The sequence below is a fragment of the Cygnus atratus genome, chromosome 17 (assembly GCF_013377495.2).
Source record: "Cygnus atratus isolate AKBS03 ecotype Queensland, Australia chromosome 17, CAtr_DNAZoo_HiC_assembly, whole genome shotgun sequence".
NCBI lineage: Eukaryota > Metazoa > Chordata > Aves > Anseriformes > Anatidae > Cygnus > Cygnus atratus.
The window spans coordinates 3,760,642-3,781,904 of record NC_066378.1 but is presented as its reverse complement, the minus strand read 5'-3'; the positions used below and the strand labels follow the sequence as shown (position 1 = coordinate 3,781,904).

At 53.6% G+C, this 21,263-nt stretch overlaps 1 protein-coding gene across 1 annotated transcript in view; it reads right to left on the bottom strand.

Moving 5' to 3' along the window:
- The window catches only part of SRRM4 (serine/arginine repetitive matrix 4), a 33,017-nt gene extending 12,179 nt beyond the window's left edge, over nucleotides 1-20,838 (bottom strand). The window contains exons 1-8 of the mRNA XM_035556796.1: nucleotides 20,708-20,838; nucleotides 9,781-9,924; nucleotides 7,694-7,777; nucleotides 7,339-7,410; nucleotides 5,743-5,769; nucleotides 5,022-5,072; nucleotides 2,257-2,349; nucleotides 1,128-1,290 (exon numbers count right to left, since the gene is read on the bottom strand). Coding sequence (XP_035412689.1) covers nucleotides 1,128-1,290; nucleotides 2,257-2,349; nucleotides 5,022-5,072; nucleotides 5,743-5,769; nucleotides 7,339-7,410; nucleotides 7,694-7,777; nucleotides 9,781-9,924; nucleotides 20,708-20,838 — 765 coding nt within the window. The remainder of the gene's footprint in view (nucleotides 1-1,127; nucleotides 1,291-2,256; nucleotides 2,350-5,021; nucleotides 5,073-5,742; nucleotides 5,770-7,338; nucleotides 7,411-7,693; nucleotides 7,778-9,780; nucleotides 9,925-20,707) is intronic.
- Between the last annotated feature and the right edge of the window lie 425 nt (nucleotides 20,839-21,263).

Genomic DNA, 21,263 nt, shown 5'->3' with positions numbered 1-21,263 from the left:
GTAGATGTATATAACATAATTAATTCTGAAAGACAACTTGTGCCTGTCCACATCCATGTATGATCTGCGTATTTTGATTGGAATGCTACCTGTGCAGGTGAGCGGATAAAGCGTCTCCTCTTGCTGGGACTACCCACCTCACACCTGGTATAACTACTGAGTATTTGCATTTGAGCACTAGCTATAAAAGGAGAAAAATCAGTTCCCCATTACATAACACTTTGGGGCTTGGAGGTCTACGTACTCAAGACACTGCTAACATTACACATCCATACACAAATACAAGTTTCTGCAATACCTTGAGTCTTATGTAGCACTTTCTCTCTCCTGAATGCCTATCAGACACTAACACTGATCAAAGGGCATCACACCTCTGCTTTCCAGCTACTAGGAACAAAGGGGAAATGTGCCATGGAAATCAAGATTTCACATCAATCAGTATCTAATATTAATTTCTCTCCATTGTTTGCTCCCTCAGTTCTATGGCATGTATTATATCATCTCTTTCCATGTATATGGAAAAACATCCCAAGGCACTGAGCCTGACTTTCCCCTTGGCTGCACATGCAGTTCCCATTAGCATCAATGAGAGCTGCTCATAAGCTCTGAATTTGGCCCTTGGGCTTGTCAGTCCAGAGCAACAGTGATCCTAGGAGGACCCTGATGGTCAGATAACATCCCCTGCCAATAATCACCAACTCATTAAATGTAAATGTTTCTTTTATATATGTTTGATTCCCTTTCTTCCCCTGAAGGACTAAACTTTCGGACATGAAGACCAGTGAATTAAGTTCACATTCAGATGAGCAAAGACTGCACAATAAACACATCCCTGTAAAATATCATTGCTGGAGGCCACTTTTTCTTTGTTAAATGTCCTCAATTCATTATTCATAAGCTAAAGTCTTGGCAAGTTTTTCCCCTCTCCAACCCCACCCTTGATGTGAAAGTGCTGAAGGAAGGAACGACTTTAAATACATTGGAAAACAGCACCATTAATAAATAATACCATTTTAACCAACTTTGTCTAACATCACTATAATTGAGTTATAAAAATTTTATAGCATATTTCTTGCCCAGATTCCCGTGGCTAGTTCAAGCAAAGCAGCATAGTGTGTAATACTTACTACTTCCTTGGGAGACAGGAAGCTGTAGAGTGGGAGGGTTTGGCTGGCTTTTGGGTTGGCCTGAACCTCTGCAGAGGAGCTTCGCTTTGCTGTGACCTTTGAATGGTGCTGGGAGCATCTTCGCCGTGTTTTACGCCCTTCCTCCCGAGACCTGGCTCTGTGCCTCCAGAAGACATGGAGAACCAAACCGTTACTCCTCGGTATTGCAGTGGTGCCCATTGCCAGCTCCACACAAACCCTTGACAGCTTTGTGCTGAGCCACTGCACGTGGGAGAAAATCTTCCATATGACTTCTCTGTGGAGTCATGATGGACAGAAAAGGAACATTTTGCTTTTCTCCTTTTTTTTAATATATATATTTAGCATCCAGGAAACCTGGGGTTGATTTTGGACCTTAACCTCAAATTTCAGCTCCAATTCATAATTTTATGGTGGTTCAAGACAACCTGTGCTTCCAAGCAGCTTGGATGTCCCTTTGTCAATACACCTCCAAGAGAAGACACTCTGCGCTTGCATGAACATCCCACCTATTACAGGTTGCATTCCTCCCTGCACTGATCATCATCAAATTTTCGTGAGAAAATTCTCAGTAATTAGGAATGGAGGGGGAGAGAGGGGGTGGTTTGCCCATCAAGTCAGGTGCTTTCAAAGAACACATATCAAATTCATGTGCATAAACTATGCAACTTGCTATCGCAGTGATGTGGCCCTAGCACCAGCATCCACTCAGCTGGCCTCAGGATGCATCTGTCATCCACAGGACAGAGATTTTAATCAGGTCAAAGACAGTGGACACAGATGCCATTGGCAAATACATTTCCATTGCTAAGAACAAGTTTAACGGCTTGCCTAGGACATCAGAAGCACAAAGCCCTTGGGCTGGGGAAGGCAGACAGGGCTGAAATCAGCTGTCACTGGCTGAGCATCAGCTATGGGGATTAGAAGTGAATGCTGGACTGAGAAGCTGAAGCCACTGCTCCTCAAGCCAAAACCCTCTCTTTTATGGCCAAGAGCACAAGCAGCTCAACCCATGGTGTCCCAGCAGAACGGGACACGGCTCTGTGCAGAGCTCATGGATCAGACGAGCTGTTGCAATCACAGCCCTGAGCTCAGCGAGCGGTCACGTTACCTGCTTCGGCAGCTCGGGGAGTAGGAGTCAGAACTCTCTGAGCGAGAGTGGCGGTGACGATGGCGATGAGCTTTCCGGGTGCGCCCACGAGAGCTTTAAGAAGGCAGAGAGGAAAACCACCATTAGACAGCAGACTGGGGGCTGCAAGAGGCAGCAGGTGGAGGCTGAAGTCATTTAAATCAGAAACAAGAGTTGCACTTTAAGCCAAAGAGATTGGTGCGTGAGACATGGTGCAGTACACCAAGGCATGAGAAATTCTCCATCCCTTCACAGCTATGCTGACATTCAGGCAAGCCTTCTTACTGAGATCTACAGTAGCATTTTAACTACAAGCTATTAGGTTGCCTCTATGGCCTGCTGGAGGAAGATCTATGGACTAGCACGCAGGAACACAGCAGACAGCACCAATCCTTTCTGCTTTCAAGACCTTAAAGAAGACCTTAAAGAACTGTCAGCTACTCTCCCTTCATCCTGCAGGCTGCCCTGACAGCCAGGGAACTGCCCAGGACGTTCCCATTGCTAAGCCTTGATGTGGGAGCACAGTCCCTCTGGGCAACCCATTGCAAAGCTCAAACCCTCCCCTTTCTTGCTGTGCCCCTCTCTGTAGTGCAGGCTCCTTTCTAAACAGCAGATGCAAGAGGCCAGGTTCCAAATAATACAGTGCACTTAGTATCAGACAGCCTTCCCCACCTTCTCAAGGTGGGAGGGTCTGGCTAGTCCTATAGGATGCTATGATTGCTGTATAAACATGAAGGACAGCTTCCCTAACTGCAGCCTGCCCTATTGCGGGTACAGGACCCTTTTACCTGGCTTCTCATAGGTGTCCAGTCACGCTGCCCCCTTTCTTTACAGGGCCACAGGGACCAGCAAAATGTGCACACAGACCCAGGTTCACTGTCCTGCTGCTCCATTTGGGTCATTACTGATGGCTTACCTGGCCCCATTACTGCAGGGCTGTTGTTGCCCTTGCCAAAAGCTTGAGCCCTGCACACGGAGAGCAGGATGATGTGGGTGGCAGGCTCTGTCACCTTCAGTGCCTATTCCTCCTCATCATGCTCAGTGCCCATCACAGCAGGTATTTTAGGTCTGGTAGTGCAGCCATCTGCTCAGCCAGGCGTTGCTGTGCCAGCAGGCAAAGCTAACGAGGGGTTAGCTGATGGGAACAGTCTGCTTTCACGGCCACGCTGCACCAGTCCTTGACACTGCTAATATAGCTGACTGGACAGCATTTAGCAGTCTGGCACCATGAAAACTTAGCAAATCAATTGCTTGAGAAGAGCATCTCCCCTAAGACAAAAGGGCAGCCGCCAGGGCAACTGCTTGAACTCCACTTGGCTGTTTCCTCTGATGCTTTTTACACCCTATGATTCTATTTAAAAAAAAAAACAACAACAACAAAAAAAAACATTTTGGGATCTTTCTTCCTTCTTTCTGCACAGATGAAGTCAGGAATACTGAACATCTCTCCCTCACACAGTGGATTTATGTGGAAATCCCCATTTTCTCTTCACCTTCTGCACCAGTTCCTCCAGTTTAAGAGTTTTCTCTTTCTGTAGGAAGGATGAACTGGTCCCATGTGGTTTAGATAACCAGTTGCTCAACACAAAGACAAGCCAAAGCAGGATGATGGTACAAAAAATCCTGATCTGAGTTGGCTCACGGGATCTCTCTGATCCATCCCTGGGAGCAATGGGGAGGTTTGCAGAAACCAGGAGTGACTCAGTTCTGATTTGTGAGCTGAAGGATGGGGGCTGGAGAGCCCTGGCAGGTTTATCCCCAAAGAGCAATTCTAGCAGCTCTTTGGGGATAAACCAGGAAGGAATGAGCTCTTCCCATTCCCCTTGGTCAGTGCACTCCAGGAAGGCATCCAACCTTTGTGTTAACCACACTGCTAGGCTACTGCACATTGGCCAACACTACCCTGCATATGGGAGATGCCTTCTTTCAGTAAATCAGTAATCTAGGAAGCCTTGGTTTTACCAACAATCTATGAGACTTCTGAGTGTGTAGCAGCTTAGTTTGAGGAAAAAATGGTGAGTGCACCACTGAATAAGCAGAAATATAGAGAAAAGGAGATGGGTGTTCTGCATTGCAACACAGCTGGCCTGTGGATGCAGCATGGCATGTAGTGTTCCTCTTGGATTCCCAATCTCTTCAGTCCCAATGGGTACCAAAGTAACATTAGTGGTGCTAGGGGTTGTTGTCCTTCTGTCCACTTCCTGCCTAAGAGTAAACAGCTTCAGCCCCAGAGCTGTTTCCTTGCTCTGAAAGCAGGTGAGATACCACAAGTTGCAATTCCCAGGGGAAGACTTAGAAGGAAATTAAAAACAGAATGCTTACAGGCCCTCCTCCTGGCCCTAAGGAGCCACGTTTCATGCCATACTCCTTGATTGTCTGCCCCATAAGAAAAGCACAATCCTTGTCTTACGCACATACCAGAGCGGATAGGAACCTCAGCTCCAGATTTTGGCACTCTCTATCACCTCTAAACAACCCCTTCTCTTCCCTATTCCCCATTGCTTTCTGCTCCCATGAGGAAGTACTGAATCAGGTGGCACAAATGAGAGAGAAAAGATCTCCAGCCTCTACAAACCCTTCCCTATTTCAGCAAAACCAGAATCACTGGTTTTACCTACAAAATAATCCAGAGAGTTGCTCAGGGCTCTGCAGCCAGCCTTAGCTCCTGGGGACCCACCACACCAAACGCTTCCTAGCCCTGCAGCTCTGCAGAAGCAGGACAGGGAATACCACGAACCACTACTTACTGTTTTTTGTGTTTTCTTTCTTCCTTTCTCTTACTTTTGGGGCTTGAAGAACTAAATAAGAAATGGCTAATTAATTCAGAGATTTCTGTTCTGATAAAGAGCCACACAATCACACACAATGTTACAGCTAAATTGCCCAAAAGCGTGCAATAAAAAATTAAAGGGATGAATGATTCTCTCTCAGCACAGGGGGTCTGAGTTCCTACTAACAAAGCTAGCACATGGACAAAAAAGAATCCCTAGTGGGATCAGCTGTCCTGCTGGCTTTCCCATAGAGAACTGGAATAGTACATGCATGTACTGGGATCAGGAGCATTCTTAAAGTACACAACTGGAAAGGCACTGAGTCTGAGTGTTTCAAAGATGGACACTACTTGGAGATGCAGATGAAACCATAAAAGAAATGAAGGCTCAAGATGCAGGAAAGATACGACATTGATGATTGTTGCTGGGGCTAGGTTTAACCAAGATGCCCTTTCCAGTTACATGCTTGGCTGCATAGGTTGGGCTGGAGATCTGATCCCTATGGGATCTGAGGAAAACAAAGCTGAATAGGACAAGGGCAGCCCCAGATCCACAGAGAATGAGGAAGCCAAGGGGTTTTCACCAGGAGACAGAAGTGTCTTCTGCCCCCACCCAGTGAATATCAACCTTGTGAGATCCTGAGAAGACCGTTAAACTATTATTTCTAAGGAACCACCCATGCTTGTTCAACTCTTACCTGTGTCTTCTCTTCTTTGAGGATAACCTGCAAGACAAATATTTACATTGAATACAGGGTTTAACAGAAGTGGAAATCTGAATCAGAGACAATATGGTAAGGCCCATCTATAGACTGAGCACCTCCCATGTCCCTGGTGGTTCCCTTTTCGCTAGTATTGCCTCCGCAGTCTTGCACTGCAATTAGCTTGAAGAGATAGAAGTGAGTCCAGTCCCAGGTTTTCTGTATGGAGGACCATGTAGCAGTCAAAGGAGGAGTCCTTTCTGCATAATAACCTCAGAGCAAGTTCACAGCCAAACCAGCATCATGACAAGTCTTCCCTCCTGGAGCATCCCTGGGATGACACAGGAGCCATCATGCTGGTGGTCCTCAAAGAAAACCCTGGGAGCATGGAGGTCACTTTGCAGTGAGGCCTGACCCCAGTCTACTACACAGCCTGATGGCCCATCTGAGCTTCTAGTCCAACATCCCAGAGGACATGGCCTGAAGTTCTGCCTAGAGGGGCCATGAGATTACCCGTGGCAATTGGGATCTGTAGCTGACGTGTTACCAGGTGTTTGGAAATGATCTCCATCAGTCACTACTGCTCAATGGTTGATCATGCCGCTTTTTGGAACCAGATATAGCTTATCATCAGCTTGTAGGGAGCACAAATGGGTACTACAGGTGGAAAGCCAAAGAGCATCTGACCCAAGACAGCTATCAGAAAGTGGTATCCATAAAAGAGCATAAGAATCTCTTCTTGGAAAGGAATTATTTTAAAGGGATTTCTATCTCCTTGTGTCTTCTTCTCCCTGCCTTTCTCTTTAAGAAACATGCTCTGCTTTTCACCCTGTTAGCCACTTTTGGTAGCTTCTCGCTTTGATTCAATAAATTATAAATACATGAACTTTCCAAGGGAGATGGCATCCACTGTTCTCTGCAAATATTGATTTAACAGTTGAGGGAAAATGGTAAAATACTTGCAATTTTAAATTTTCATCATGCTTTTTAAATTAAAAATGGACTACAGAAGAGGGAAGGTGGAGGCAGTCCCATGACTTCAAGCAATGTGAGGTGAGCTCTCTCCCTTGCCAGCACAGCTGGGAGATGGCTGTGGGCTGGGAAGGGCAAATCTGATGGCTCCTGGTGCCTGGGGAGGGAAGGGGCTGAGATGTGGGCATGGGGAGCTGGCCGGAGCCTCTCGCTGGTTCAGATACTGCCATTTTCTGTAGGTTGATGGAAAGGGGAAAGGAACTGGTGCCAGCTCCAAGCGCCAAAACTGCTGGTGGCACAGGGGACAGGAGCCATGTGAAGTTTGACAGCAAGATTACGGAGCTGGTGGGGGCTGTGTGGGCCTTGCTTTGACCTGGCTCATCTGCCTGTCTGTCTGTCCATCCATCTGTCTTCTCTGCCACCCTGACAGTTCAACAAGCCACCCCAACTGCCATCTCACCTTCTGGTGGGGCCCTGCTGCCTCGATGGACACCATCACGAATGACTACGAGCTGTGGGAGGGCAGTAACGTCTCCCACCTCCTGCCCAGATGCCCCCTCCAAACCCAGCACACCCCTGCACAGCCGACAGCCAGCCGTGACATTTCCAAAGGAGAAATACCTGTTTCTTTTTCGTTTCTTGGAGCTCTTCTTCTTCTTCTTCTTCACAGGGGAGGGGCTGTAGGAGGGAGACCTGGGGGGGCAAAGGGGTGTCAGGGGCTGCATGGCCCCCTCACCCCTCCGGGACCTTCCCGGCCCACGTCGTCCCCAGGCTCAGGGCCTGGGGGGTTTTGGGCTGAGCCCCAGCCCGGTGTGAGGGGAGGGCGAGAAAATGGCGGTGCCTCGTGGGGCCTGCCAACGGGCCCCGAGCCTTCAGCCCCTCACACTTCCATTTTGCATCCGTTTTCTCCCCTCATGCAGCGAGGGCCGCCAGTCCCCTCATCCCCACATGCCACAGCCCAGGCTCATGCCCTCACCTCCGGCGCTTCTTGCGGCCAGACTTCTTCTTCTTCTTCTTCCCCCGGGCTGGCGGCGGTGCGCGCTCCCCATTGCACGAGGGGCTGAAGAGGGGGGGAAAACAAAATATTTTAAAATTAATAAATAAATGCACCATCTGAATCATTTCGCTTGGGGCTGCTCCCTTCCATATGCCACTGTCCCCACCAGAGGGACAGACAGGGCAGAGGGATCACTCTTCATAGCAGATCAGGGGTGCAGGTGAGCACCTAATTACCCTCTAATGAATAATTTGGTCACACTTTAAATTAAGTGTCTCCTGCATGGATTTAATGGAGATGTAATGAGACAGCCACTGTACGTGAATACAGTGCCAGCTGATTATTTAAGATGTGTTTGCTGAGGTTAATGAGTCCATAACAGATTTATAGGTTTTGTTGCTCTTTGTAAATATGCTTTAAATAATTAATTGGCATTTAATTTGCATATAATAATTATTGCAGTCAGATGCATCTAACAGTAGTAAAAGACATGACATATGTTAAACAGCAATTGATTAGAAAAATATATATTTATTGAGATGCTATGGTAATTTAGTAAGCTATGTATATCTTGCACAGCTGTTAAACCTTAAAAAATTGTGAACTAATTTCTTTTTAAACACATGACACTGAATCATCTCATGTTTCAGCGAAAAGTAAAATCCACAGTTAAATTAATTAAGAGCACTGGACTGAAAATATGAAGTGTCTGGGGGATAGCAACCCCAAAAAAAGGCAGACTGATAGAAAGAAGGGCACTTGGTCTCTGCCTCAGTTTCCCCACTGTTCATCCCATTGGCAGGAGGAGCCACCTGTGGGGACGTGAGTGTGGCCTCGTGTTTGGAAAACGTGAAGAGCTGAGTATTTGCTGCAGACAGAACGAAGGAAAGGACATTATTGTGAATATTAGTCCTATGGCAGAGCAAGCATCCTGGCATGTTGTCCTCTCAGGTGACAGGGACAGCACATTGGTGGTCCCAGTGAAGCCACCTGAAGGGCTGCAGCTCAGTGCCAAGCCCACCGGGAGCTGGCCCTGCTGCCAGCCAGAGGCAGCAGGTCACAAACATCACTTTGCAGGGCAGGCACGGAGACAAGGAGCTGGAAGACCTCTTCCCAGTGTCTGACCGGGCACAGACAAGCGTACCAGGGACTCTGAGGGAAGAGAGCTGTCCTGGTGAGGGGGTGAGCAGAGGCTTCATCCCAGACCCCACTGAGACCATTTCTATGCAGGAGAGGACCTCAGTTGCCCTAGTGAGATAGCAGAACGTAGGGACAACACAGATTTGGGCTCCCCAGCAAGCAGGAGCACATCACAGCCTCTTTCTCAATCAAGCCCTGCCATGGCCAAACCAGAGCTTGGAGAAACCTCCAGCCTGTGCTCCTGAGCCACAGGCAACTCCTGCAGAGCCCTCCTCCTGCTCCCGAGATGAATTCTTTTGTCTTTGAAGTGGAAGACTTATCCCTGGGCTGATCCAACTTTAATTGTTCTTCTGTGATTGTAATCAGAGTCTAATTAAAAATACACTTTAGATTATTGTTCCGGTTAGCCTGCAATCTGAAGATAGGAAATGTGCTTGCTTTCTCTTTCTTTCCAGCATCTTTAACCAAATGGAGAAGCTTTAATCCCAGAGACGGTTCAGCAGGCAGCTCTGAGACCCCAGCTGCTTCGCTTTGAAGGTTTCATTCATTTTTTCCCCTCACAAGTAGTCAGGGGCAAATGATGAGCTGATAACAAAGTCGTGCCCTAATGAGGGCAATGCAGCTAGTCTGATGTGGGCATGGGGAGGTGGGAACTGCTGAGGTGATCCCCAGCTGGGGGAACCCTGCAGGCCCCATTGCACATGGGATGCTGGCAGGTCACCTGGGCTGTCTGCAAGGGGCTGCATGAGCAAGATGTGGAGCAAAAGGGAAGTGCGGACACTGGGTTTTATGGAACTACAGCTCACATGGCCACCCAACCCACCCACAGCTTTCACAGACCCCAGCTGGGATGAGGATGACTATATACTCTCAGGTGTTTCCTCTGCTGACACCCCCGTCCCTTTTGGGGTGGCCCCGTCCCCTACCTGCGGGACCTGTGGCGGGCATGGCTGCGCCTCTCCTTCCCTCTCGCCCAGCCGTTAGTGGTGGAGGCCTCCTTGGACACACAGCCGCTTGGCTTCTCGGGATGTCTGTCCTCTGCAGGGTATGGCAGGCAGCTGAGTGGCCCACTACAGGGTACCGAGACAGAAAGAGCAGTAAGGAAGGAAAAAAACAGGGGAGTGAAAATCCCAGGAAAACAAAGGGGTAAAAAAAAAAAAAAAAAACTTTTGCATTTCAAACACCATCCCCAAATCTGCTGTTGCATGGCCAGTCCCTTCCTGCATATCCTCTTCCCCCAAAGCATCCCCCTCATCAGCACCCAGGTGGAAGCAAAGCTCCCTCCCCACACCTACAAACAAGGTGCTGGGCCAGCAGCACAGCTGGTCCTGCTGAAAGCCCAAACTGGAGGCACTGGGGCAGCCCATCAGAGCCAAGGGGAACCACCTTAGCCTTGCAGGTGCCTACACAAGCCCTGGGGAACCCATGCAAGCAGAACCCTGCAGACATTTTTTTCAAACAGAAGGACTGATGCAAAGCCATAAACCACACCTGGAGGGGGCACTGAGAACACCGTGGTTTTGGTGTCATCCAAAGTATTATTCAAATAAATAAAGCAAGTGTCAGGGTGTCCAGGGCAGGCTGCAGAGACTGTCACAGCCGCTGCACATGGGATGAAGGGCTAGGGTGTGCACATCTGGGGGGTTCAATGGGCCCAGGAGGGTGTCTAAAGAGCAATGCCACGGTGAAGGAGCACGTTAGCCCTGGCTAGCCTTGGCTAGAAGCATGCAGCCCCTGGCAATGTCCTTCTGCCTGCCCCTGTCATGCACAAAGCAATTTTGGGGGCTGCAGTTGGCCCAGGAGCAGCTGCAGAAGAGAGGTCACCCCTATTTCCACTTGTGCTGTCAGCCAAACCCCACCTTCCCTAATAGCTTCCTCTTTCTCGGCGCACATTTTTTATGTCTGAACATTTTAGGGATGTGCCTTAGCCAAACATAAGCACTAGGGTTCAACGGGGGGAAGCTGGGGCAAATATTTCCAGCCCAGGACATGCAGGAGGTGGTGCTGATGTGATGGTCTCTCTGGCTTTAAAATCTATTACTCTAACTGTAATAAATCCCCCGGTCTCTTCCCAACATCTATGTGGTTTGTAACCATCCGGGAAGCTACATGGTTAATTGCTTTCTTTGCGTGAGCTAATTAGCTTGTGGCCTTTTCCGAACCCCTTTTAAGAGCAGCCTTCTGAGGCTCAATCATTAGGATCCATTAAAAACGTCCCCAAATTAATGACCTGTGCAAAGCCAGGGCTGGAGCAGCTCCGGGAGCAGAGGTGGGGGCTGTCCCCGGGTACAGTGGGTGATGTCCCCCATCCTGGTCCCTGATCCCACTAATGGCATTTTCAGGTCCCGGGGTTAAAACATTTTGGCCTGGAGGCGAACAAGGGCTGCTGCTGTCCTGCAACACACCACATACCATTTCTTCTGGGCTTGGAAGTAATTATCGATGGAAATAATTATTCTCCAATCCCATCAAAGGCTGGCTTTGATTCAACCAAATGTTCTCCTCCGGTGAAAGCTGAGAGTCACTAACACGCTAAACCGGCTGGTAATCCCTGCGCGTTCAGCTCCACGGACATTGATCGAATATAAATATATATGTAAGTGTATATATATACTTTGTAGCCTTTCGTGTCTTTCATGCCTGGCATAAAAGCTCTTGCAGTTTGGTGTGAAAGACCTCCGCAGCCTTAGAGGGAGGACTGTCACACCTTCCCCTGCAGGAAGGAGAAAGCCTCTATGGAGGTTTTTTTTGGGGAAAAAGAGCTTAGTTTGCTGGAGGCAGCCCCAGGAGGGCAGCAAGGACACGCAAGCAATGTGACTGGAAGCACAGGCTTCCTCTGTGCAGGGGACATCCCTTCCCTTTGCAGCAGTCTCTGGTCCAGGAAGATTTTGGGGGCAATTTTTGCCAGTTTTTTGGTGGGTGCGAGGGGAGCAGAGGGCACGCAGGGCTCTGCCTGGGTGCTCGCCTCTCCCACCAGCCCAAGCACTTCACTGCTTTTCCCAACCAGGCTGCATTTTGATATTGTTAATGTGAAGGGGAAACCACCATAAAATGCTGCAGCCACTTGGAGAACGGGGCTCGGGCTGGCAGCCGGGCTATGGCAGCGTGGAGAGGTGGCTGCTGGCCTTTCGCAGAGGGCGAGGCAAAGGCAGAGGGTATTTGCAGCCTCAGGGAGCAGAGCTCTCTCACAAACCATCACCACATCTCCATCACAGAGCTCAGTGCCATGGCCACATGCTGTCTCATCAGGCCATGGACCGTGGCACTCGGTGACGCAGCCCCCTCCCCTGTCCCCGGGCTCCCGCGTCCCCCAGCCATCTCCTGCCACAAAGCTTTCATCAAGCAGCCTTTCTCCTTCTCTCCTTTCTCTCTGGAGGAGAGAAAAAGCTGGAACGGTGCCTTCCTCATGACCTTTCAGCTGCGGGACCCCATTGCCAGGGCGGCAGCAGCAGCAGCATCCCTCGCCTCCGCGGGACCAGCTCCAGCATCCCCAGCCCTCGGGGCCAGTCCAAGGCCCCTCCGCCCTTCCCAGCAGCTGTGCAAGCAGCAGAACAGGCACAATGGGGCTGGATCATGCCCACCAGGCCTTTTTTTTTTTTTTTTTTTTTAAGATTTATTTTACTTCTAGAGGCACAGGGGGATTGGGTGCTGGATGCCCAGCCCGGTGCTGCAGGGATCTGTCTGTGTGCATGAGCGCTTTGGAGGCCTCCAGCACTGGCCACGCTTGGCAGATCCACTCCAAGGGCACTTCTGAGCTCAAGACAGAATATTTGGGAAAACCAATATCAGCACTTCGCTACCTTGCCCTTTTCAGCCCCAACTGGCTCCGCATTCCCATCACCTTGGCAGCCCCCGGTGTGAAAGCAGGCGCAGCTCCAGCCGACTGGAGCCATGAAAGCTCAGAAGGTTAAAGCATCTCTGATGAAGCCTAATAGTTGCAAATATTTCACCGGCAGAGCCGATGATGGATGCCTTGCTGAGGGACATCAGCCCGTGAAAGGACACGGGCACCCGTGGCCCCAGGAAGAGTGAGAAGCGCCCGCAGCCACGGCGGTGGGACCCAGCACATCGCCTCTGCCCGGCGCCTCGGCTGCTCCGCACCACTTCAGGCAGAGGAGGTTTTTCTGTGCCGGCGAAATTACCCTTTTATTTTCTCTCCCACTTTCTGTCTCTTCTCAGCTGATTGAAAAAGAAAATTGCGGAATCATTCCTTCGTCCCAGGAGAGGGAGGGGGGAAAGAGGAAGGTTGTAAAGACATTTCCAAGCCCAAACTCCAGCAGATGTGTTTACATAAATCCCTTTAAAATACGCACTAAAAATACCTCTTCAAAATTAGGAGATGGGGGAGATTGTAAAGTGCCTTCCACAAACACAGACACACAAGCACCCCACGGCAGGTTCCTTCCCCACCTCATTCAGACTGTTATTATTAGTGCGGCAGGAGCCCTGCAGTTTGTTATTGAAAATTATAATAGCAAATCACCGAGATATTTTCCCTGATTGCACAGATTCCAAGCCAGTTCCATTTTAATCTTCTCTCCACTATTTTCCCGTGCATCAGCAGAGGCGCCAGCTGCAGAAAAGCGCGTGGTTTTTTTCTTGATGCAGTTTAAGCACAGAAGAGAAATACCACTCTCTAATAGATGTTTTTCATCCAATTTTCGCCACCACGCCTCGTTCCCCCTCCTGTGATGCCCGCGTCCTGCTGCAAGCCCGAACACGGCGGTGGCTCCTTTTGCTTCTTGCCCTCCAGAAACGCTTCACGACCTCCTCTCATCACACCCCGGGCCAAAAAAAAAGAGCAGCTCAGCTCTTTATTTTCCAGCAGCTGATTTGCCATGCATGGCTGCCTAAAAACAGAGGCGCGTCCCTGCTGGTGGCGGGGTCGGTGCCAGGTGCTCCAGGGACAGAAGCGATGCTGCCGTGAGCCATCCTCGTGAGGGTCCCCACAGCTGCATGCGCTCCTCCCCAGGGGCTGGACAGCCCCGTGCCTTTCCTATTCTCAAATCCCCCTCCTTAGGCAAACACCCTCCGGGTCCCCACGCCTGGAAAGGTGATGGCAATGGCACTGCAGCCAGGTCCCATCCCACGTGCAGCGCCGGGTAGGGCCGCGGGCGCTCGTCACAACGCGCCAGTTCCCCCTGTCTGAAGCCCTGCTCCATTTGGCAGTGCGAACGGCGGCGAGATAAATAGTTTATTTGCCAATAACATAGCTCGTTAACTTTTAATCGAAGAGCGGGTTGTGAGCACACAGCTTCCAGGAGCGATGGGAGATTGCTTTGAGCACGGATCAGGCACAGGGCACGTTGGCAGGAGGAGAGGATGGGGAGATCCAGCTGGAGAAGCTCCCCCAGAGCAGCAGCAATCCCTCTCTATTTCTTTGCCCTTTTTTTATTTTTTTTTTTAATTCCCACTGGAAAAATAATGGAAAACCCGTCCGATAACTCCAAAACCCAACCTGCCTGCACAGCATCCACCCGCCCAGGGAGCAGCTCAGGTTGGTGGGGACAGCGGATGGAGGCGATGGCCAGCTTTCTCCTCCAGGATGGGGACGGGGACACTCAGACCCCGTAAATAAACCACCCCTGAGATGGGGTCCCCTGAGTGTCCCCCACTTGGGACTTTTCTCTCTAATATCCACCCCACTGTGACACCCTGGGCTACACAGGGCTGCACGGAGCGGATGTCCCCGTACGGGGACGCGTGGGCAGCGCAGCTTCATGGCTGGGTGGGTTTGGTGTGGCTCCAGCCCTCCTTTCCCCAAACCCCCCCGGTGCTGTGGGAAACACCTCGGCACTCTCGCCAGCTGCCTGGAGATGGGTGGCAGGGAGTATTTTTTTAAAGAGGGTTTCTAGGAGGGAAGATGGGGCCTTGCCTCCGCTCAGGAGGTCAAGGTTGGCGTGCCCATGCCACCAAGGGCTGCTTTTGGGGCCAAGCCAGGAAAAATCCCTCCATCTCCGCTCCCAGGTCTTGTCCCCAGCCACCTCCTCCTCCCTGCAACCCTGCACATGGTTTTAAATCAGCAGGGAAGAGCAAGGGGAGGATATTTATGGGTTTGCTGCTCCCTAGGGGGAAGGTCTGGAGGAGGCAGCCGGCTCCTGGCCCCGTGGCTGGAGAGAATCATTTCCCTGCTCAGCACACCCATCTTTAATTGGGTGTAATAATAATTTTATTGCTTGCCGGGATTTGTGGGGCTGAACTAACATTTGTAAAATGCTCTGCTATCCTCGGCTGAAAGGCAGCCTAGAACAGCAAAGCCCCCGTGTTATCCACATTTGGATAATCCAGAATTATTCACAAACAAAATCAAGATTATGCAAATATATTCATTACTTCCCAGAACACCTCCAGGAAAATAGGGGAATTAGTCTCGTTAACAATTACCCGCTATGTCAGCGCGTGGCTGAGCACATGGGCGCACGCGCTCCCTGTCGGCAGTCACCTGGGGCTCGTCCCGGGATCGCACGGTGCTGGAAAAGGAGGGGAGATTTGGGCTGGGGGTGGCCTCGTTGTGCCCCTGTCCCCACACTGTCCCTCGACTTTGTGCACCCTGGTGCTGAGCCTGGCTTCATGCGGCGCAAGGCAGCCGCGTGGCCGGGGCGTGCTGGATAAAGGTGCGCTGGAAACCCCGCACGGTTTAATTAATGCCACATGCCTTTCACTCTGCGGGTTGCGTGGGTTGTTAATTATTTTTATAAAGAAAATAATTAGTCCCAATCAAGGCAGAAGCTCTCCAGAATTACAGCTCATTAAGCGCTCTCACATTTTTCTGTTCTATAAAAAGTCGTGTGGCGCTGATGAAAATTACAGACCCTTGGAAGCAGCATTCAATACAAATCCAGGCGGTGTTACCATCCTGTTACCACCAGCCGCATCGCCTTGGCTTCAGCAATTGCAGCTGGAGATGGAGTGCAGGGGTTTCTGCTCTCTACCTGCTCCACAAAGAAGCGCTCTGCCCATTAGCGTGCCGGGACCAACATGACCCCCAGCAGCGGCTCGGCCAGGGACGTCCCCGAGGAGGTGACAGCCACCGAGGGGAAAGGGGCACCTCGGCGAGGGGTTGAAGGCGAAGGATGCTCAGGTTGGGTTCAGCTCCCCCATGGCTAAAAGAGGGGACAAGGAGCAGCCTCAGAGCCGTGGGGTCATCCCGGTGGGACACGGGATGTCAGACGCGGAGGGGTGCTCGTGGTGGGGTGCCCCGAGCATCCCCAGCTGGACCATCCTGACGTGCTGGGACCGGCCCTATTGAACGCCGCAGGGGCTTCACTCAGAGCCTAATTGAAAGAAATCAAAGCACGGTGAAGGGAGCTGAGGCCAAATCAATAGCAGAGCAGCAGGGAGGGCAAGCAGAACTCCGGCTTCGCTGCCTCTCCACCATGAATGGCGAGGTGAGCCCCGTCCCCTGCTCTTCACGTGACAAACAGGGGCTTGGAAGAAGGCAAATACAACACGGGCAGCTGAAAATAAAGGTTGCTGGTGTAAAACCAACAGCCTCAGCAGGGCAGCTTGAGCACAGCCCTACCTCCCCAGACGCTGCGGGCCACGGTACGGCACATGTAGGTCACGTCGTGTTGGGGGCACCGCTCTCACAGGCAGCCACCCCTCGGCTCCAGCTGACCCGCAGATTAATGCAGCGGGGGGTCTTTAGCTGTGAAATCTCTCTTAACGCAAAAATATTTCTCTCGCTGGGCAGTAGCCGATTCTTCATCCTGACAGCAGCGTAGCTGAAATCCCAGCCTCCTGCCCCGGTCCTCTCCTATCGCACGCGAAGTGCCGCATTCAAGCACACCCAGGCAAAGCCAAAAACCCCAAAAAGCCCCCAAACCCCCAAAACCTCAAACCAGCGGCCCCAGCGCTGCCCTGCTATGCTGGGGCGATGCTCTGCTGGCATTCAGTGTTGGCCAATATCCATTTTCTCATCGTGGCCCTTGGGTTCCTGAGCACTTCCAGCCACTCGCACATGCAGATGAGGTGTGCACCAACCAAGCCCCTGTTCCTATCCTTGGGATTTGGGATCGAGCATCACAGCGGTGTTTGTGGCCCCTATCTGCTCGCTTGGGCTTCCTCTGGCCCCGGGAACAAAGTGGGAAGGGGGGCAGCAAGCAGAGCAGAGCAATCCTGGAGGAGCAGCACCCTGCTGAGCACCTCGGTCCTGCTGCCCACCCAAGCACCCACTGGGAGCACACTGGGAGACCCCCCAGAGCTGGGCCGGCTGCAGCCACCTGGTCTTGTCTCATTAATGGAGAGACATCAATTAAACACGGAGCGTTAAACGAGTCATCAGTGAAGCAATTAGCCCCAACCACAGGCTGGGGGCTCAGGGACCCAGCTCAGCCTTGAAACGCCCGCCTGAGCGCCTTCTGCCCCAAAAGAGGCATATTTCAGCCCAATTCTGCCATCCTGCTAGCATCCGGCCAGCTACAGGGCTGGCTCCCTGGGAAAGGGCAAGAGCAGCACGGGGTCCCCAGCACATCCCCCCACTCCTTTCCCCCTTTCAACCGAGTTCATTCCCACTTTTAGCTTTTTTTTTAAGCCCTCCCTGCAGTCCCCGCTGCAATGGCAGGGAAGGCGCTCCCGTCACTTGCAAAAAAAAAAAAAAAATTGCTATTTTTACAATCCCGGCTCCCTCAGCTGACAGAGGAGCCAGCCCCGAGCCTCCTGCAGAAGGGAGGCTGCGTGGCCTCTGCTGCCAGTGGCGGCACCGGGCAGAGCCCCGCTGACCGTGCCACCAACGCCCAGCACCTTCCCTGTCCCTTCCTGGGCTGGAAGCTGCGGCAAAGCCCCGGTGCCAAACCCAGCCAAAAATGCGGGTGGGATTTAACGCCCTGCTTCAGGCTTTGCAGTGACAAAGAGGTTTCAGCGGCCGCTGGAAGAAAAGGTGGAAATAAAGAGAAAAGGGAAGGGCGGTCATGCACGAAATGATTTCATTTTGCTGATGCGGGGAGCGTGTTTGATAAGTTCATTTTATAGAAAAATGGACCTAAAGAAAGGCCTGGCTGCGAGACAGGGAGAGGCGAGGGGGATGAAGGCTTCAGCCCCCTGAGGTGGCAGTGCTGGGACCCACAGCCCCACATTTTTATTACCCAGACCTCGAGGGAGGGAGGAAAACTCCCTGCAGGCTTTATGAGCCCCCTTTTCCAAGGTGTCCCCAGGGGGACCCCACGCACGCCAAGCCAAGATGGGCTCAAGCCAGTTTTTCGGGCGCATCTCTGATTCCCAGGAGGGGAGCAGGAACACAAGGAGTGTTTTCCCCAGGTTTCCGCAGCTCCCCTGCCGCGCTGGGGTTTTGGGGGCCCTGCAGCATCTCTAACCTTGGCTTCATCCTCCAGAGCCCTGCGAGACCCCTGGGCGTGCAGATGCAGCCTTTGGGGGACGTCTGGCAGCCGCCAGAGCCCAGCAAATATTCTCTGACGAACTTTTCCCCGTTGGACACGAGCCCGGCAGCGGCCCAGCGGAGGCAGGTGGACGGGGCCATGGGGAAGGAGGAGGAGGAGGAGAAGGAGGAGGAAGGCACCGTGGGTCCCGCGAGCATCCCCGGCTCTGTCCTCGCAGCCTTCGCCCCGGGCTCCCCCCAGCAGCCCCCGAGCTGCCTAATTAGCGCTGCCGCCGCCGTCCAGCTGGAGCTGGAGGGCAGGGGCAGACAAAGCCTCCCTATTGATAGCACCCCCGAGGACTGGGGGGGGGGGGGCTTTTCTTCTCTTCCCCCCCCCCTCCACTTTTCTTTTCAAGCCCCGCTCCCCCCGTTGGGCCGGGGCCACGGGCTCATTAGCGCTGCGGCTCGTTGGGAGCGGGAAGGAGCAGATGGCAGCCAGGCCCTGCTGCCTCTCCCCGCGGAGCAGATGCCCGGCGGACAAGGAGGGGATTAGCAGAGCCAGGGGGGGCCGCAAGCTGGGTCCGTCCCCCCCACAAGCAGCACGCCCTGGTGCCGATGCTCGGGGACCGACCGGCGTGCTGGGGGCTGCCGAAACGCTGCAGGTTGGGATGGGAGAGAGCTGGCGCCCCATCCCAACCCCAAACTCACCGGCGATGGCAAACCAGGCAGCAAAACTGTGCTCGGCCCCCCCCAAAACGCAGTGACCCCCCCTCCCTGCCCGCCACACGCGGCACGTCCTGGGGGACTGGGGGTTAAAGCGCAAATCCCTGCGCTGCCCTGGTGTGACCCACTTAGGCCATCTGGCAGGCACGGACACAGCCTCGGCCCCCCCGTATCCCCCCGCAACGCCGTTACCTGCCCCAGGGTGAAGTCCCCGGGGTGACCGGGGGGTGACAGCGGGCGGGTGACAGCCCCGAGCCCCTCGGTGCCCCCCTCTGCATTTCCCGGCCGCGCTGCAGCAGCTGCAGGCTGCTCGCCTGGTAATTCGGCTCCGGCACCAAAATAACAAATAGCCACCCACAGCCTTCTTAAAAAAATAAGTGAAAAAAAAGAGTCGGACGAGAAGAAAGTGAAGATGGGAAGCGACCGCCTCGATTTTTTCCCCTTCCGCGCCATGAAGCGCTCGGGAACCCCTTGACTTGGCAGGAGCCCCCCCGGGGGCACGGGCAGCCCCCGGCTGGGCATGGGCAGGATTAATGTATTCCTTTGTTCCGGGGATGAAACGTGGTTTTAGCAGGGCTTTAACCCGCTGAACCTCCCAGGGAGCTTGATGGGAATTAAGATGGAAGGGGATTTATCTCCGGGAGCGGCGGTGAGGGATGGGGCAGCACCGTGCTCCGTTTTGGGGGGCTCACGGGGAGCCAGCTGGGCACGGAGCCTCCCAGGGGGGCAGCGGGGCCAGCTGGAAGGAGGAAAATCCCCTTCTGCGAGGGGAAAACCCTGCTGCCCCACCGCTGTCAAGTGCGGGAGCAAACAGAAAGCCAGCTGGTCAGCGCAGCACCTTGCTGGGCTACCTGGCCTCCCCACCTGCCCCCGGTGCCGCGCAGCTTTAGGGGATTTGCTCCTAAATTAGCCCGGCGTGCTCTCGGGGCCACGAGGCCGATGCGATCGGTGTTGCTGTGAAGTCTTCAGGAAAACCAGAGCGGGCTTTATGAGGGGTGCAGAGCAGGCGCCCAGCTCTGAGCCTTTCCCAGTTCCCAGCGCCGGTTCCCAGTTTCCCAACCCGACTGACGAGGCGGGGAGCAGCAGCAGCCCCAGGAGGCAGAAGCCTCGCTCACTCCCTTGGGAAAACAACACCGAGAGGATGGCTTTAACCAACATCGAGGCAGCCAACAAAATAAATTCGGATGCTCCGAGGCTGGGAAGGCGCTGTCGTGAAGAAGCCGCACGGGTCCTGGCGCATCCGATGGCCCGGTGGGTACCGGGTGGGCACCGCTGCCCCCCCTTGCCTTTTTCTGCGGGTTTTGGCCCCAGCTGAGCATCTGGCAAGGCAGGGGCTGCGCACAGGGGTGGCCACAGCCCCTGGGCAACTTGTCCTGGGGGGGGGAGGGGGGGACAACATTGCCCTTCCCTGTCCCCAGGGGTGCTCCCCCCCGTGTCACCTTCCCGCGGGGTCCGGGTGCTGCAGGGACAAAGCCAGTGGGACGCACGCCCTGGGGGCTGCACGGTGGGGCTGGGGGTGACCCCACTTTGTGCCTGGTGACCCCCCGCTTTTCCCCCCCATAGCCCAGCCAGAGCTTTCCAGCCCCCTGCTCAGAGGCAGTCAAAGTTTCCCGAGCGTGCATCAGCCAGGGGACGGGGTGCCCAGCCAGTGGGGGGGGAGACAGAGAGCCAGGGTCCCCCAGCCCTGTGCACGGCGCTCCCTTGGGTCCCCAGCCCCTAAGCGAGACCCTCGGGGGTGGCAGAAGGGGGGCACCAGCAGGGACTGGGGAAGAGACCGGTGGTGGTGCTGAGCCGGGGGTGGGTCCCCGAGCCCTTACCTGGGCAGCGGCTTGCGGGCGGTGATGCTGGCCACGATGATGCTCTCGGGGCGCGGCGTGGCCACGGCTTTGAAGGTGCCTCGCCAGAACTTCTCGAAGAGCTGCTTCTCGCCCTGCTGCACGCTGGCCATGGCCCCGGCACGGCTCGGCACGGCTCGGCTCGGCTCCGCCGCTCTCCGCGGTGCTGATGGCTGCTACATCCCTCCCGGCCCCGCACGGCTCGGTTCGGTGCCCTGGGTGATGCGGCTCGGGGACGGCCCGGTTCGGCGCGGCTGGCGGGGGGCGTGTGGAGCCGAGCCGCTCCCGGCTGCCGTTTTGTGGCGGCGAGGCGGGGAATGGGGCCGGGCCCCGCCGCCGTCCCCTCCCCGGTGCCGCCTCCCGCAGCTGCTCCGCCGGGAGCATCCCTGGACCGAGAGCATCTCTGGGTCTCGAGCATCCTGGATCCGGAGCATCCTTGGGTCTGGAAAACCCCTGGATCCGGAGCATCCCTGGATCCGGAGCATCCCTGAACCGGGAGCATCCCTGGATCCGGAGCATCCTGGATCTGAAGCATCCT